Below are 14402 nucleotides of genomic sequence, written 5' to 3'. Positions count from 1 at the left end.
TCACCTCACCTGAGTTTCAAACCCCTTTTTGTCAGTTGTAGTCATTTTCCAACACGATAAATTTAATTCATTGAATCACAAAATCATTCCTTCAAAAATGCTATCAACACCAACCGACAGCCAAAGTACGGCAATTTGTCAAAATTATATCCTTATAATTTTCCAGATTTGGTAGATTTATTCCTTCAACCGTCCAAAAAGTTTGCGCGCCATTTTTTCTAACCATGAAAGCCTTTAGCCGGCGGTCGCGAAAGAGAAAAAAACCATGAATTTATGTATTCTGAAGCAAAAGACGGCACGCGGAGTCGCGCATGCGTTAATAGGATCGCATGCACAATTTCGAGCGTTTCCGCAGTGCCTTGCAGAGGTTTGAGCTGACACCGGCATGTTCTTTCTTCGCTTCCCTATCTCTCCCCCCAGCTTTTCCTAAACGCATGGACGCGAGATCTGGACGCACGATGATCACGCCGTTCAAAGGATATGCGGAGAAATGGAATAATGAGTAAAACCCCCTCCGGATATGCCCGAAAATGCTGAATGGCTCCAAGCCCGCAGCGCGCCCCGCACTCCCAAACAGTTGCGGAGGAGTAAAACAATCAATACCCGTTTCCCAGGCAACCACCCCCTCCTCACCGGTCCCACGTTGAGCTACACCTCTCACACCCCTGCAACCCTCTCCTCTGCAATACGTGATGTCCGCCGCCGGTGGAATTCTGGGAGGGGGTGGGATCTAGAACGGGACGGAGGAGAAGGGGGAGGGTGAGACCGTATAGCGGAGAAGAGGAGGGTGGCGACAGCGTGCGCGAGTGTGTGCGTGCGAGGGTGTGTGTCTGTGTGTGCGTGGTGATTCTCGCTGATTCCCTCCTTGACCGCGAGGTGGAGCGGCTGCTGCAGGAGCTCGCGGCGGCCGGCTTTCGATACGAGTGAGAGAGAGAGGAGCGAGAGGTCCTCCCTTTTGATCGCGTTGTCTCAGCGGTGGCGGGAATGGTCGGCGCGCGGTGACGGGGTCAAAGGTGCGTGAAAGAGAGAGTGAGTGAATGAAGATGAAGAGGGACAGCTGAGGAACAGGAGAGAGAAATGCTGACCGACAGGGAAGCGGCTTCCGGGGCGTGCTGGGTGCCGAATGAGCCGCATCCGGGGGTGCAGCAAGAAGGCGGAGGCGGAGCAGTAGCCCAGAGGCAGCGCGATGACACTGTGCCCGCTGTCAGCGCCGCTCAGGTGAGTGGAGAGTGACTGCGAACGTGCCTCACTCTCGATACATGCATAGATTCACACACACGCGCAGAGAAGTGCGAGTGATGTTTCGGCTGTCTAGATTCGCACGCGTGCGCGCCACCTTGGTGGCCCCCCCGCGACTCGTCGATGATTCTCCCCTATGGCCTCGGAAGAGACCCGATACTTATTTTTTTATCATCACTTTTCCATTTCTTTATTGCATTACCCTTACGACCTCATGTGTGGATGTTTTAGTTCCGACTTAACTCATAAAATCACGGTAGGATACTCAAGTCTTTCGCGTCCCTGTTCCATAGCTCAGGTATCAGTATTCCAACCAAATTCACCAAACGGTTTCCGCTCGGTGCAAACATAATATTTTTCACCTCTGAAGTTTTTTGGACCACATAAAATCTAAACCAATGCCACTCAATCGAAATCATTGAGGAATGATAAAGGTGACATAGAGATTGACCAATGCGTAGGCACACGAAGGAATCACGTTGGAGTCAACGCCGTGGTAGTTAAGGACGCCGTCTCTATTTGTTTTATGTTCGTTTGGTGACAATAGAAAGAGGCGCGTGCGTGTTTTTCGTCCCGCCGTGATTCGCGCACCTTGGTCTCGCGCGTGCGTGTGATTGGTACGGGGGGGACTCACCCTCTTGGCACGTTTCATCCCCTTCCAATTAGAATGAAACGAATTTCAATGGTCACGTTTCCTTTGTTCCTCCACGTTTCTTGCACTCTCAAACGGGGATGAAAATCAATACACCTGCTGCTCATGCATGAGGACTTAGTACCGTGGACGTTAATAAAATTGGTGTCCAAAGAAATCACGCCGCGAAGGCGAGAGCCGGTAAAGAGGCGCGGGGGAGGGGCGGAAGGGGGGGGAGGTGGTCGTCGATCCGATCCTCGCCAGCCGCGAGACGTCCGCTTCCCGGCGTTCAGTCTGCACGTCACGTAATTAGTTCGCTTCCCCCCGTCACGCGTGCGTGCGACGCTGGGTCCAATCGGCACCGAGTGCGCCGACAAAACCTTTTTAGAACCCGCTCGGTTGCGGGCCTTCACAGGATGCCACCCGAAATCGTTTCGTAAGAGTTCGCGAATTGAATTAAAAGAAGAAAAAAAAACGTTTTCGTCGGTGGCGGACTGAGGTTGGGCGATAACTCCCGATACCGTTGCGTGGGGCGGGAATCACGACCTATTTGCCCAACGCGCGTTCGCTATCTCCTCCAATCCCCTCCCCTTTCCCATGCCCACCATCCTGAATCCCCTGCCCTCCCTCCCGTTGCGAGCGGTTTACTCGGAGCCGCGTCTGCAGTGGAAGCCGTCTCACGAGGACTTGGTGCCGCTAATCTCACGAAATGCAAGAGGCGGAAGCAAGCGCAGATTATTTGAGCGATATCCTCACATTTTTTTCCGACCCTTTTACATAAATGTTCGATATATATCTCGGCTCTCCGATGCTGGACGGGATTGCCCTCCATTGCCCCTGTGCTCGCTCTCACGTAGGAGGAAGAATGATGGAAATGCGCTGGGATTCATGTCGCTCGCCAAAAATCCAGCGCAGAAACTTAAATCCACAGCAGTAATCGACACGATGGGTTTCAGCTTTTGGTTTTCATAGACGAAGTACAGAAAGCACTCATGTAACGGCCAAAGTGCTGACTCTGGGGCAGACACCGAGAACTGGAGCGTGTGAAATTCACACATTAGCAGGTTATTAATGAGTTGAGGGCAGTTTCATATTCTCTGTTCCTTTTGCGGCTCGCCAGGAAGACCTAATGCCGGATAAAAATCACACCGCTTACTTTTTAGCCTGGCTTATCCAGGGGTACCACCTGGTATTGAACCCTGGACCTTTCAAATGGGAAATCACACCCTACACACGATCCCTAAACCTGGATGACCGAGGGTAAACCGAGATAATGGGTTTTTTTGAAATTTTGACCGGATTATGATTTGAAAATATCCATTTTTGTTCAATTTTCGAGTATAAACAATCCACAAAAACATTTCACCAGGAAGAGTAGTGATGTGATTGAGGTAAGGTTTTTTTCATTCAATTCCGAAATCATATTCCTAGGGTGAAACTAATGAAGACTTAGTGAGGGAATCCATTAAAACAATCTCAGTTTTATTGGATATTTAAGGAAATTTGACACCCTTCAGTGGATTTCCGAAGAAATTCTGGAGTTCATGCAATAGGGCATGGTAACAGAGGTCGGGATATCATTTTTGTGGGTCAATTGGTCGAGGGTCGGGGTGTCGCGGTTTCTGGGAGTCTGGTAGGAGGAAGAGTTGACATGGGCGCGACGCCACCCGGAGGGCGGAAACAAGAGCACGGGAGCAACCCTAGTTCTTCCACGCCTCCCCTCGGCGCTTGGACCCGTTCCAATTCCGAATGCAGAACCAACACTTTTAATAAGAGGGCTGCGGTCTCTTCTTAGGCTCAAGAACTTTATCCACAGAATAATTCGCGAGTTCATGACGCAAGGGGTGCGAGATCCTATTTCTTGCGGGAAATATACCCGGAAAAGAAATGAAATATTAACGATGAAATAAAATTAATAGTACTTGCCCGGTTGAGAGACATTGATTGTAGTTTTTATTGTTGCCCTTATAGATAGGTTTTCGATGATTTCTAATGAATCAATATGTACTAAACCTCCTCTTGTATAATAAAGATTAAGGTGTGATGTGCTGGAATCGTTCCATAATGACAAAAACAGATAAAAACACTTGTAATTTTTCACTTTATCGTTATAACTACACTATAAAGTGGAAACTTGCTAGTGTTGTTCTCTGTTTCTGTCATTAAGCCTCTTCTTGTTTGCCCAACAGTAATTCTTTCTTCAGTCCTTCGTACCTGCTATCTGCCTTCATACAATCTGAAAAAATTCTCTTCCCTTTGTTTACGTAACATTCTCCCTTATTCCATGGTCTTCACAACCCTTCTCAATACTTCTTCCGCCCACTTATTCTGTCTCTATCGAATTTCACCCAGCAACTTTCTCTCCTTCCCCACATTATGCATTCAAAACTTAGTCTTTAGTCTTCCTTTCAGTCCAAACTTTTTCCAATTTTCTCCATACCCACATCTTAAAAGCCTAAAACCTATGCTCTTCCTCTAGGTAAGTCAGGTCTGCCGATGGTCAAGCAATAGTTAGTCAGACAGCCAAGGGATTGTAATTATTCTTGAGTACTTAACATGACTCTGCGGGAAGTATAGTTTGAAGGTCTCGGAGACCAAGATACAAGCGAGTGAAGGTACAAGAAACACAAAGTAATGGGATACTCAAAAGCTAAGTGAAACATTAAAGCAGGAGAAAATAAACGAGAACAAGCGGACCAATTCAAACACTTGGCCAGTATCTTGGAGGGAATTGAGCGTGGTAACGTAAACATTAGGAGGAGCATTGGCGTTGGCAGACGATGCATTCGCAAGAAGAGGGGAATTGATGACAGGTGCACCAATTAATGAAGCAACGAAAAGATTACCAAGACTTTATTAAATGCTACTTGGCGCTGTGTGGATCCAAAACCTGGGTTTGAGGCAAGAGAATGAGGGACAATAAAATGGAAAAGAGCGAAAGAGTAAATAATATAAAGGAGATGAATGTATATATTCTTCTTGTTTCGTGTCTGAAACGCAGCTGCTTGTGTCGGCCAAAGATTAAAATGCTCGCGAAGCGGAATTCAATGCTCTACACACAAAGCGCGAACTTCCCTTCCATCCGGTCGCTGATTCTCGTTGAATCCGCAACTGACGTAGTTTTTAAGCATTCGATGGATAGCGTGGGTACCGTCGAAGTCGACGTCTTGGGGAGTGAGTAATTGAGGCCGTTTTGTTGCTCGGCAAGACTCCCCCTCCCCGGAATCCACTCGATCGTAGTGTAGGACTCCCGGAGTTCGCCGCGGACATATTTCTCACCACCACCCCTTCGTGCTGGCTCTGCATCCGGGCAGATTGCTTGTACCGTTAGAGCAGGAGGGCCGAGCCAATGATGACAATTGTTGGGCATCACTTCGTAAAAATGGCATGTGTGATCACTGCTGCACAAAGTGACACGCCTTCTAGCTGCGATTTTTGAGGTATTTTCTGAACTGCGCGACACTAACCCAGTTGATCTGTAATACCATTCACGTATTGCGAAGATTCCGCCACGATGCGATGAAATCGGAGAATAATGAATGACTGAAAAACTTAGTTTACCACTAGGAAAAAGAAATGTAGGAGAAAAAAATTAAGGTCGTTTATCACGCCGAAATCACATCGAAAAAGAGGTCGGAATGAGTATTATTTTGCCGAGTGTAAACTCGAACAGTCGTCCATATGATCCTGTCGCCTGGCCAAAAGCCGGAGCGTCATCACATGTGGATGCTCTGATTTCTTTGTTCCAGAAATTGTGCTCCGCGGGTGGGAAAGGGGGAAGTTTTGTCACACCTTGCCGTAAGAGGGCACTCTAGCAGATTGCGAGGCGTGGCTCGGACCTCCCTTTTGCGCCGTTTGCACCCAGGGGTGGTGCTCGAAACACGCGGAAGATAGCGCGTAATTTAATGCGACAAGAAATCGAATGAAACCTTTTGCTTTTCGTGAAATGGAGGGCGTGTCTGAGACCCCTAACCCCACAACAGACTCAGATGACTCATGTCTCCTCCGCCTTCACGTGAACGCTCTTTTCATTTCCGGTCGGCTTAAAAATCCACCCTCGCCACAAATTAGTCGCCTTCCGAGACGTGTAGAGTAAAGGGAGAAATGTATCATCGTCGCGTAACTCTTCTCTATCTCGAACGCGTGAGTGGTGGAAAATGTATTTTTTCCTCTCTAAATCGAAGTTTATTTTTTCACTTCTGCTGTAACCATGAGTCCTACGCGAGGCGCAACTGTATACCAGTTGTGCTTTCCTCGTCCGGAAAGATTCTAATTAATTTATGTCTCCGTTCCCCGGCACACAGTTCGGTTAAGTTTCAAGATCAAATGTCTACATGTGGCTGCGTCAATGGCCTTACGCGGGGGAATTTCAGTCTTCATCGGTCCCCGCTTCAGTTTTCCCCCACAAGAGTGAGACTTATTTACAGCATACATTTCACTTCTCCTTTGAGATCGTTCATTGTCATTTTGGCAGAGCTGAGTTGAAAATTGTAAGCAGGGGGGTAGGAATCGAGTTTGTCATCGTAAAAGACCATTCCTCATGCGAATCTGATGAACTAATTTCGAGATAATTCAAGAAATGGATGCCGACCGAATATTTAGAGGGAAAATCCCCTCGATTTTCGATGTTCGCCTAACTGCTGGTCAATATGCAGCTCATTTTGTAAACGCAGCCATAGGACCAATATAGGATATACCCGGGGGAAAAAATTACCTCCATTACAAAGGGAAGAAATTTGAGGAAAATGAGGAAGTAATGGCGTTTCGTTTTTCTCACCCACCTAGGTTTCAAGTTACTTCCGCTCCTGATCCAAGATTTTTTTGCTAATGTTTGCATTTTAGAATAATGAGAAGAAACGTATTCATGAATGTTGGAATTGGTGCTTCCGCCTAAGAAAAGTAGAAAACCCATATTAAAGCCTTTTTATCGCTTTACGAAAACTTACAGAATGGAAAGCAAACGAGGAAGTTCTATATATGGCGGGGGATTAGAGGGAATTGTAGGGAGAAATCAAAAAGAGGCAGGATAGATGGTTGCAGAGCATTTTGATTTACAATAGGATATTGAAAACCTTAATAGAGAGAAGAATGCTAGGTAAAGGTGGTAGAGGATAGGGACGTTGGGCGTAATGAAGGGAGGAAGGAAGTATTTGGAATTGAAGAGGAGCTTATTGTAATTTATTGGATGTCAGTTTTCATTTTATTGGGCGAGACAAAGGAATTGCCGCTGTACTGTTTGGTAAAGTGTATCCATTCAAAATCTACATTAACCGTTAGACTAACGATAGGTATTATACGTAATTACTATCGATATTTGCATGATGAGGCCTTTGCAGCCGCCTCACTGAGGAACAGACGCTGCGTGGACTACCTTTCGTCTGACTCCTATCCTTCGACCTATCTGGCATGGGTGACCCTACCAGGAGTAATTATTATTACTTCCGCCAACACAGCTCTAGGGGTCATCGGAACGCACAAGCCCTTCTACCACGTCAAGGTTGTAGTCCATGGGAGGGAACGATAGGTATAATAATCAAAATATGAGTAACGGCATACGGTAACATTCGAATACTACCCCCTCAAATATGATAAATTGATATACGTAATTGAAAGTCACGAAAATGTATATGGAGACTTTTTTCAAATTAAAAAAATATATAGAAAGATATTTTACAGAGAAAAGATTCAATTTAATGTTCCCGCAGATATATTAATGAACCCATCGTTTTAAACGGCGGAAGAACTGATATATGAACAGCTATGTGTAAACCTCAGATTCTCCCATCGGTAAGTGTAACTGTCTCCCTCTTCTGCGCACGCATCAGGGTAACAGACAGCACATTAGAAATGACAACAGAAAGAAAATTTTATAACTCTGCAAACTAAAGCGATACTGTTTGAAAGTTCATTTAAATTGCATCTCACCTTGGTCGCTAAGACGAAATGAAATGGAAACAGCGATTGTGCCGTCAACAAAATTTCTCGACGACTTGAAATACAGGATGTGTTTGAACAGAGTTTTGGCCGCATCGGCGCAATACATACATATATACATACATATTGTACTTGTGTATGATATAGTATTAATATGCAGGTTTTAATGAGCACTGTTACATTTTAATAGCCCGAGTGGCACATCTAACATAATAATAATAATCCATTTCACAGCTTCGCATGTATTCCGCCTCCCTCCATTCTGTCCAGCATTCCTATTCTTTTCCTCCCTCTGCCTCGCCTACATGACAATCTCCCCTCTATCACCATCTTTAACATTCCATTGTAGCTTAATATGTCTTGAATTTACTTTTTTTCTGCCTTTGAATTTCTCCCAAAAGCCTTCTATCTTCATTCACCATGACCAGAACTTTATTTGTTTGGATTTCGGTCCATTTAACTCTTTCTTTCCTCCTCCACACCCACATCGCAAAAGTCTCCAATCTTGCGGAAATCAACCTCAAGTCTCAACGGCCAAGTTTGGACGTAGCACAAAAATACGCTCCATATCAAAGTTTTTACTAGTATTTTACTTGCGTCTTCACCTAAGGCCATAAACTCTTATCTCAGCGAAAGTTTCTTTACCTAATGCAGTCTTCTGTTTGCGTTATAGCACAGGGCGTACGATTCGAAAGAAATGAAAAGAAAAAGTTGCGACAAAAAAATTAATCCCCATATTAATACTTAATATTTTCATGACCTTGACCACGGGAGCTGAACGTATACGAGTACACACAGTGGGCCCCCACCCTTACTCCCGGCAGTCCCTCCTTCGCCCTTCCATCCTCCCCCTCCACCGCCACTTCTCCCCCCCCCCGCGTCACCTCCCCCCCTCCCACGTCTCTCACCCCATCCCGCGGTGTGTAGTCGTTAAAGGGGCGGTCGGACAACACGGAAGTGAAGCCATTTGCAGCGGATGGAAATCATCTCTCTCGGCTCGTGCGATAATCATCCCGGGGAGTAAGCGGCGATCGTTTCGGGTGAGGAAATCGTATCCGTTCGACACTTGGACGCTTACATTTATTTCTTCACTCGGGGTCGAAAATATCCCTCCGATCAAATCCTGTCGTGCGGTAAAGCGTGGGAGTTGAGCCATTTCGAGTCGAATGTCGTCTGAATGGCACGCGGTGAAGGCGGCGAGTGACGCAAATACGCGAATCTGATAGAAAATTCGCAGTTATCTCGTCCACTCCAAGAATTGCTTTTTCAAATACCTAAATACAAATTAGTTTGATTTTAGCAATCAGAGTCGCGTTGCATAAAGTAAGTATTTCGTTCAGAGAATTATTTTGAATATTTTCGTCTGAATCATCTCTGCCATCCTGTTTCTTCTCTAGGTATAGGAATATGGCCACACTTATTTTAGTACAATTGTTGGTAAACTTACTCCAAACACCTTATTATGAGATCAAGTTGAAAATCATTCTCTTGGCTTCTAAAAGAGCTCAGTTGTGATCTAATGCCAAAAGTATGAATCATTAGCATTCATCTAAAAAATTCCACGTTCAGGAGTGCATGAAGTTGTCACTCCGCGTACGATTTTTGCTGAAGCACCAGAAGTGATTACTCGAGAATCTCTGTACGCTGACTACCTTGATATCAAACTCACGAACCTGCCAAGGATAAAAATAGCCATGAGGAATAATTGTTTTGCGGTGGGAAGTATTTTAATACTACAAAGAAAGCTATTACCGCGTTAACTTCCCCTTGATAATCAAGCACACGATGGAGTGCCATTCAAATTTTCTAATGTTTACCCTCCGCCGGCATTCATCGTCCAATCGCGAAAAGGATGTTCATTGAGTCACGGGCGACCGCCGTTGAGAATCGGCCAAGGAATTTGTTTCCGTCGTTGAGGGGCGAACATGCTCCACGGCCAACGGCGAAAACTTTCGTTCTCATTACGCGGAGGCACGCGGGAAATTGCAAAGTGTTCGACGTGTGTTTACGGACGGTCAAGTTAGAATGTTTATGGAACACATGGGAAATGATTGGACAATTCGGGCTCAGGTCAAACCTTAATGAATTAGATTCTCGGATCCCACTCCAGCGATGCCACAAATGCATTAAAGACATTGAAGTCGAGACCTCAGTCGATGGCTCTTCGGCCGACACTTCGCAAGTCTCCCTCGATCGCCATCATCGTCTGGATTCGTGAACGGAATCCGGTTTTGAGCGTGCTGCCTTCTTGGGCATGCTGTCTTCAACTCAGACTGCACTGGCGATTTAAACAGTATCTTAATATTATAATAACATTAGATTCATTCGTACGAGTGAAGCAGAGACTGACGGATGCCGAGTGGTTGCCCTCGATAAAATGTTAACGCTAAGCGGTGAAACTTAAAACAAGCAACAACTAATGCCGCACTACTCAGTTTGTAACTATTTAATGGGCTTAAATAGTTTCAATAATTAAATTAGAGTGATTACATTTTCATATAGATAACATGGAACATTTACGACCAACGGCAGAATCCATTAAAAATTACAAACTTTTGGAGGAAATGGTGTTCAGTAGGTGAAATGAGTTTTTTCAAAATGCTAGGTTGCCTAAAAAAAAATTTAGAACCGCCAAAAAGCATCTGCATGCGGTAACCATTACATTTGCTGCTTATAACGCTTATTATTTGAATTATACTTTTCGGTAACTAATTGTATACTTGGAGCGCCAATCTGTCTTGGCTATCTGTCTTCCAATGTTCCTTATGGTACGAAAATTCAATGTAGCCTTTGATAAAATTAGAAGCCACTATAAGACGTATTCCTGTATTGCGGTCCAATGAAGGGGAATCAAACATAAATTGCAAAATATAAACGTATTTATATTCTTTCACTCATTTTGTTATTCGAGGACGTGGTTTATCCCCTCGATAAACATACAAAGTACATTATTGCTTACGTTTCAATATTAGGCGTAAAAATTGGCCATAGTTCGATTCAATTCCAGTGTTGATGTCAGTATTAATATGACTGATGAGTTTCGCGTTATTATTTATATATTAATTAAACTAAAAAGTATAAATGTAAGAAATCTTTGTGAAACAAAAGTTTTGCTTTTTAAGGACAAGCAAAAATTAAAGATTTAAAAAGAGCCATTGAATAATGTTCCGAAAAATTCTGGTATGAAGAAAGAATGATGCTCAGTAGGTATTTCTTTCAAAAAACATCCTATGTCACGTTTTTGCTATTTTGCTAGTTGATGAATTCTTGGCTTCAGAGACCATTTTTGTTTTTAATGTTGTCAATCTCTACTGTGCCTAAGGTTGTTGAAACCTTTAGAGGATCACTAAGCATCAGCAATTTCTGAATTTCCTTCCATGGCGAAATATTAGCACCAAGATATCAATTCATAATATCTATATAAAATTTATTCCATTTAAAATTAAATTTCATTATTTCTATCATTTTCACTGGCTTATTATTACTATGATTTCCCAACATTTGGCAGCTCACGAAATTTCAAAGGAAGTATTTTGTGAAACTGCACATTATTTGAAATTTAGGACAGCAAATATGCATAGAAACTTTATCTTTTCTTAACAAAGCTAAAAGTAGCTCCCGTTAAACGAGGTTAAGATCTGATACTATTCAAAAGAATAAAAATCATCAAGGTGCAATGCTGTTTTTTCTAAGAAAGAATATAACATTACTGTTATGTCTTAAATTTACTTGTTTTTTTTCTTTTTAATGTAGTCTTGTCTTAATTTAACCGTGAAATTCAATACATGCATCCCTTTCATCGCTTTCTCAGCCCTTTCAATTCACTGCACTTAGAAGACAATATGGAGAAATGACTGCCGTATAACCGCACAATAAGTAATAAGATGCAGTATAACTGCATAATAATAAGTAAATAGTGTAGCAAAAGCTAATTACGTATTTTTCTTTGAAAAAAAGAAAAGTCCTTCGATATTTCAGCTGCAAAAGGTGTGAAAGATTTTCCAGATGAAGTCTACTGTTTAGCGGAAGCTAATACGTAGTATCAAATTGTTATCACCAGGTAAATTATTCTGCAGAGATTTATTCACCGTACAGACGCAAGTGGCTGAAGATAATCCAACCTTCAAAAGACAGCTTATTTCCTAGCTATAAATAATACTTCAAATACCTTAAAAGACTCAAGGGGTTGAAAAGGAACTAAGCTTGCGTGTATCGACGTCCATACATTGCAGATATAAAAAAAACTGACGTGATACAGCTATTGTTACGAAGTATATGATTTATCAGGATGTTTTTTTAGAATTCATCATGGAAGCCTATTTAAAAAGTAGACAAATTGAGTACAACAGTAATTTTTCATCCAAAATTCTGTCATATTCACACTATACTATCCTTCTTCCAGATATAAGGAGCATTATCCGTTGTAATCAAAGTTCATGCATGGAAAAATAGTCAAGGAAGAAAAGAAGATCAATGGATGCCATGCTCATGGGTATACGAGGTCTGGCAGAATGATTGATCAACTCCAACGAGCGTATTAACGTTCGAGGCATTCGTGTTCTCGAGGAAAACCTTTAACGACGTCAAGTGGAACAAACTTCACGCTACTCGAAAAACTTGGAATGTTTTACAGCAACGATATATTACTCCATTAATTCTGCCAAAACCATGACGTCATCAGGATATTTAAAACAGAATAAAATAGAAGATAAATGACGAAGAGTGTCATTGACAGAATCTCACGCTGGATATAATACCCTTAGCAGACTCGGGGGTAGCAATTAAGAATGGGTATCAACGGATTTTAGAAGAATTATAATCATTATACGTAGTCCAAATGCGTAGGTTTTGGGTTTGCTGAAAAGGTACACCACGTCGCCGTTTTCCAAAAGAAGTGGTAACTCAAGAGTAGCGCGGGCCATAAATTTTTTTGGAATCGTGATATTTCATCCCTCGGCCCCTTCCTCTTCATCCAATCCAATGCATGCCATTTCCTTGCTGATCCTAACTATTCGTGTTCATCCTCTTTTGCGCTCGGCCAAATTTTCCCTCCCCTTCCCATCCACATCGCTTAACCTCTTGATTTCACTCCCTTCCGCTTTTCCTGCGACTTCGCCTCACCAACTTCCTTCCTTCCCTCACGTCTTCCCCCAGTACGTCGTATTGGATCCTTCCCTCTCCGTTCGCCGAATTCTAATGACTTCCAACCCAGACCCAATTCTTACAACTCCTCAGAGATCAGGGCCGAGATCACATATCATTTAGATGTTCGTCATCACTATGTAATACCATTGCGCGATATTTTTCTCTGGTGCACAGTTATGCAATCGCGAATTCTGCGTCAGTACTTTAATGATTCTTCACAGCGCCTTGCGATCCCTTGAGGTTGAGTTCCGCAACGCGGAATACGGAAGAGGGCAATAGGATGATCGCGAATTCAAAGAACCTGCGCGGGAGATTCTTACTGCGGCACGACTGCGATTACTTTGCGGCATTGCATACTGGTCAATTTCTCAGTGCACCTTCTTCGCTTGGAGATAAGGAATTCTGAGATCAGAGTACGACTCGGCAGCTCGTTTTAACTGGCTACCGCTCTCTTCATAAATTTGGGGGATCCAAGTTCGAATCCAGGTCCCGATGAATGACTTTTCCCCCGTGAAATTTCTCGAGGAATTTTGGTCATTCATCGCGTGTTTGTTATCTATGATGTTCCGCGCGCTTTGTGAATGCCGTGATGACGCGTCTCGCTTCGGAGGCTCACCACGCCGCCGGCAACCCGGGCGGCAGATGGCGCCCTCACCCGCCCCACCCTACTCTCACTCGTCGCACCCACACACCCTCTGACCGGGAAGGGAGATTGTGGCCAAAATCAGCCTAAGCTCGGGTTGGAGAGGAGGAGTGGGAGATTTAAGAGGGCAAATAATGAAGATTTCAACAAAAGATATACTAACTGCATTCAGGTCACGATCCATATCGACATTTTGGCTAAAACTGAAAGATATTTCTATCTAATAAAACGTTTCTATCAACCTTATTACAATTATTTACTTTTATTCATCTTATGGGATGCGCCCAATTAGTGTCCAAACCAACGGGGAATGGAGTGGAAAGAGGGTAGATAATATAGAAAAAGAGAAAATGTGCCACCTACAAAGGATTTTTCAGAGTGTACAGAAATTTTTGGAACATAATAGAAGGAAAATAATGATTAGATGAATTGGAAAAATCATTAGAATCATATCTCAAGAAGACAAGGGATATAAGGGAAGTTCCAATTGAATTATTGAGGTCGAATGTCATAGAAAATTAATACTGGGAGGAAATTAATATAAATGGAATTGATGATTTGGTGCTGCGGGAGTTAAAAATCTCCGTCCCGACTTATTACACCGATTAAGCAATTAGCAGAAATAGTTAAGTTACTTTACCTCGTGGCTTTACGTAAGTTTAATAATGAAACACAAATACAGGTGGTTAGAAACAGAATGAAGCATTTGAACAGTATTAACTGGCAAAGTTCGGGTTATGTCATCGGGAATTATTATTCTGCTGAATAATAATCAGTTGCAGAACAAGCGGCTGGGCGTTGGTTCGCGGG

General features: G+C 43.4%; 1 protein-coding gene across 2 annotated transcripts in view; it reads left to right on the top strand.

Annotated features, from left to right (window-relative positions):
• The first annotated feature begins 824 nt into the window (after nucleotides 1–824).
• The window catches only part of LOC139696166 (progestin and adipoQ receptor family member 4), a 99055-nt gene continuing 85477 nt past the window's right edge, over nucleotides 825–14402 (top strand). For both annotated transcript variants that reach the window (XM_071594794.1, XM_071594793.1), the window contains exon 1: nucleotides 825–1218. In XM_071594794.1, coding sequence (XP_071450895.1) covers nucleotides 1078–1218 — 141 coding nt within the window. In that variant the 5' untranslated portion in view covers nucleotides 825–1077. The remainder of the gene's footprint in view (nucleotides 1219–14402) is intronic.

This window comes from Hetaerina americana, unplaced genomic scaffold, assembly GCF_022747635.1.
Source record: "Hetaerina americana unplaced genomic scaffold, ioHetAmer1.1.p SCAF_7, whole genome shotgun sequence".
Taxonomy (NCBI): Eukaryota; Metazoa; Arthropoda; class Insecta; order Odonata; family Calopterygidae; genus Hetaerina; species Hetaerina americana.
The sequence above is the reverse complement of the archived record's forward strand: the minus strand, read 5'-3'. Positions and strand labels throughout refer to the sequence as shown.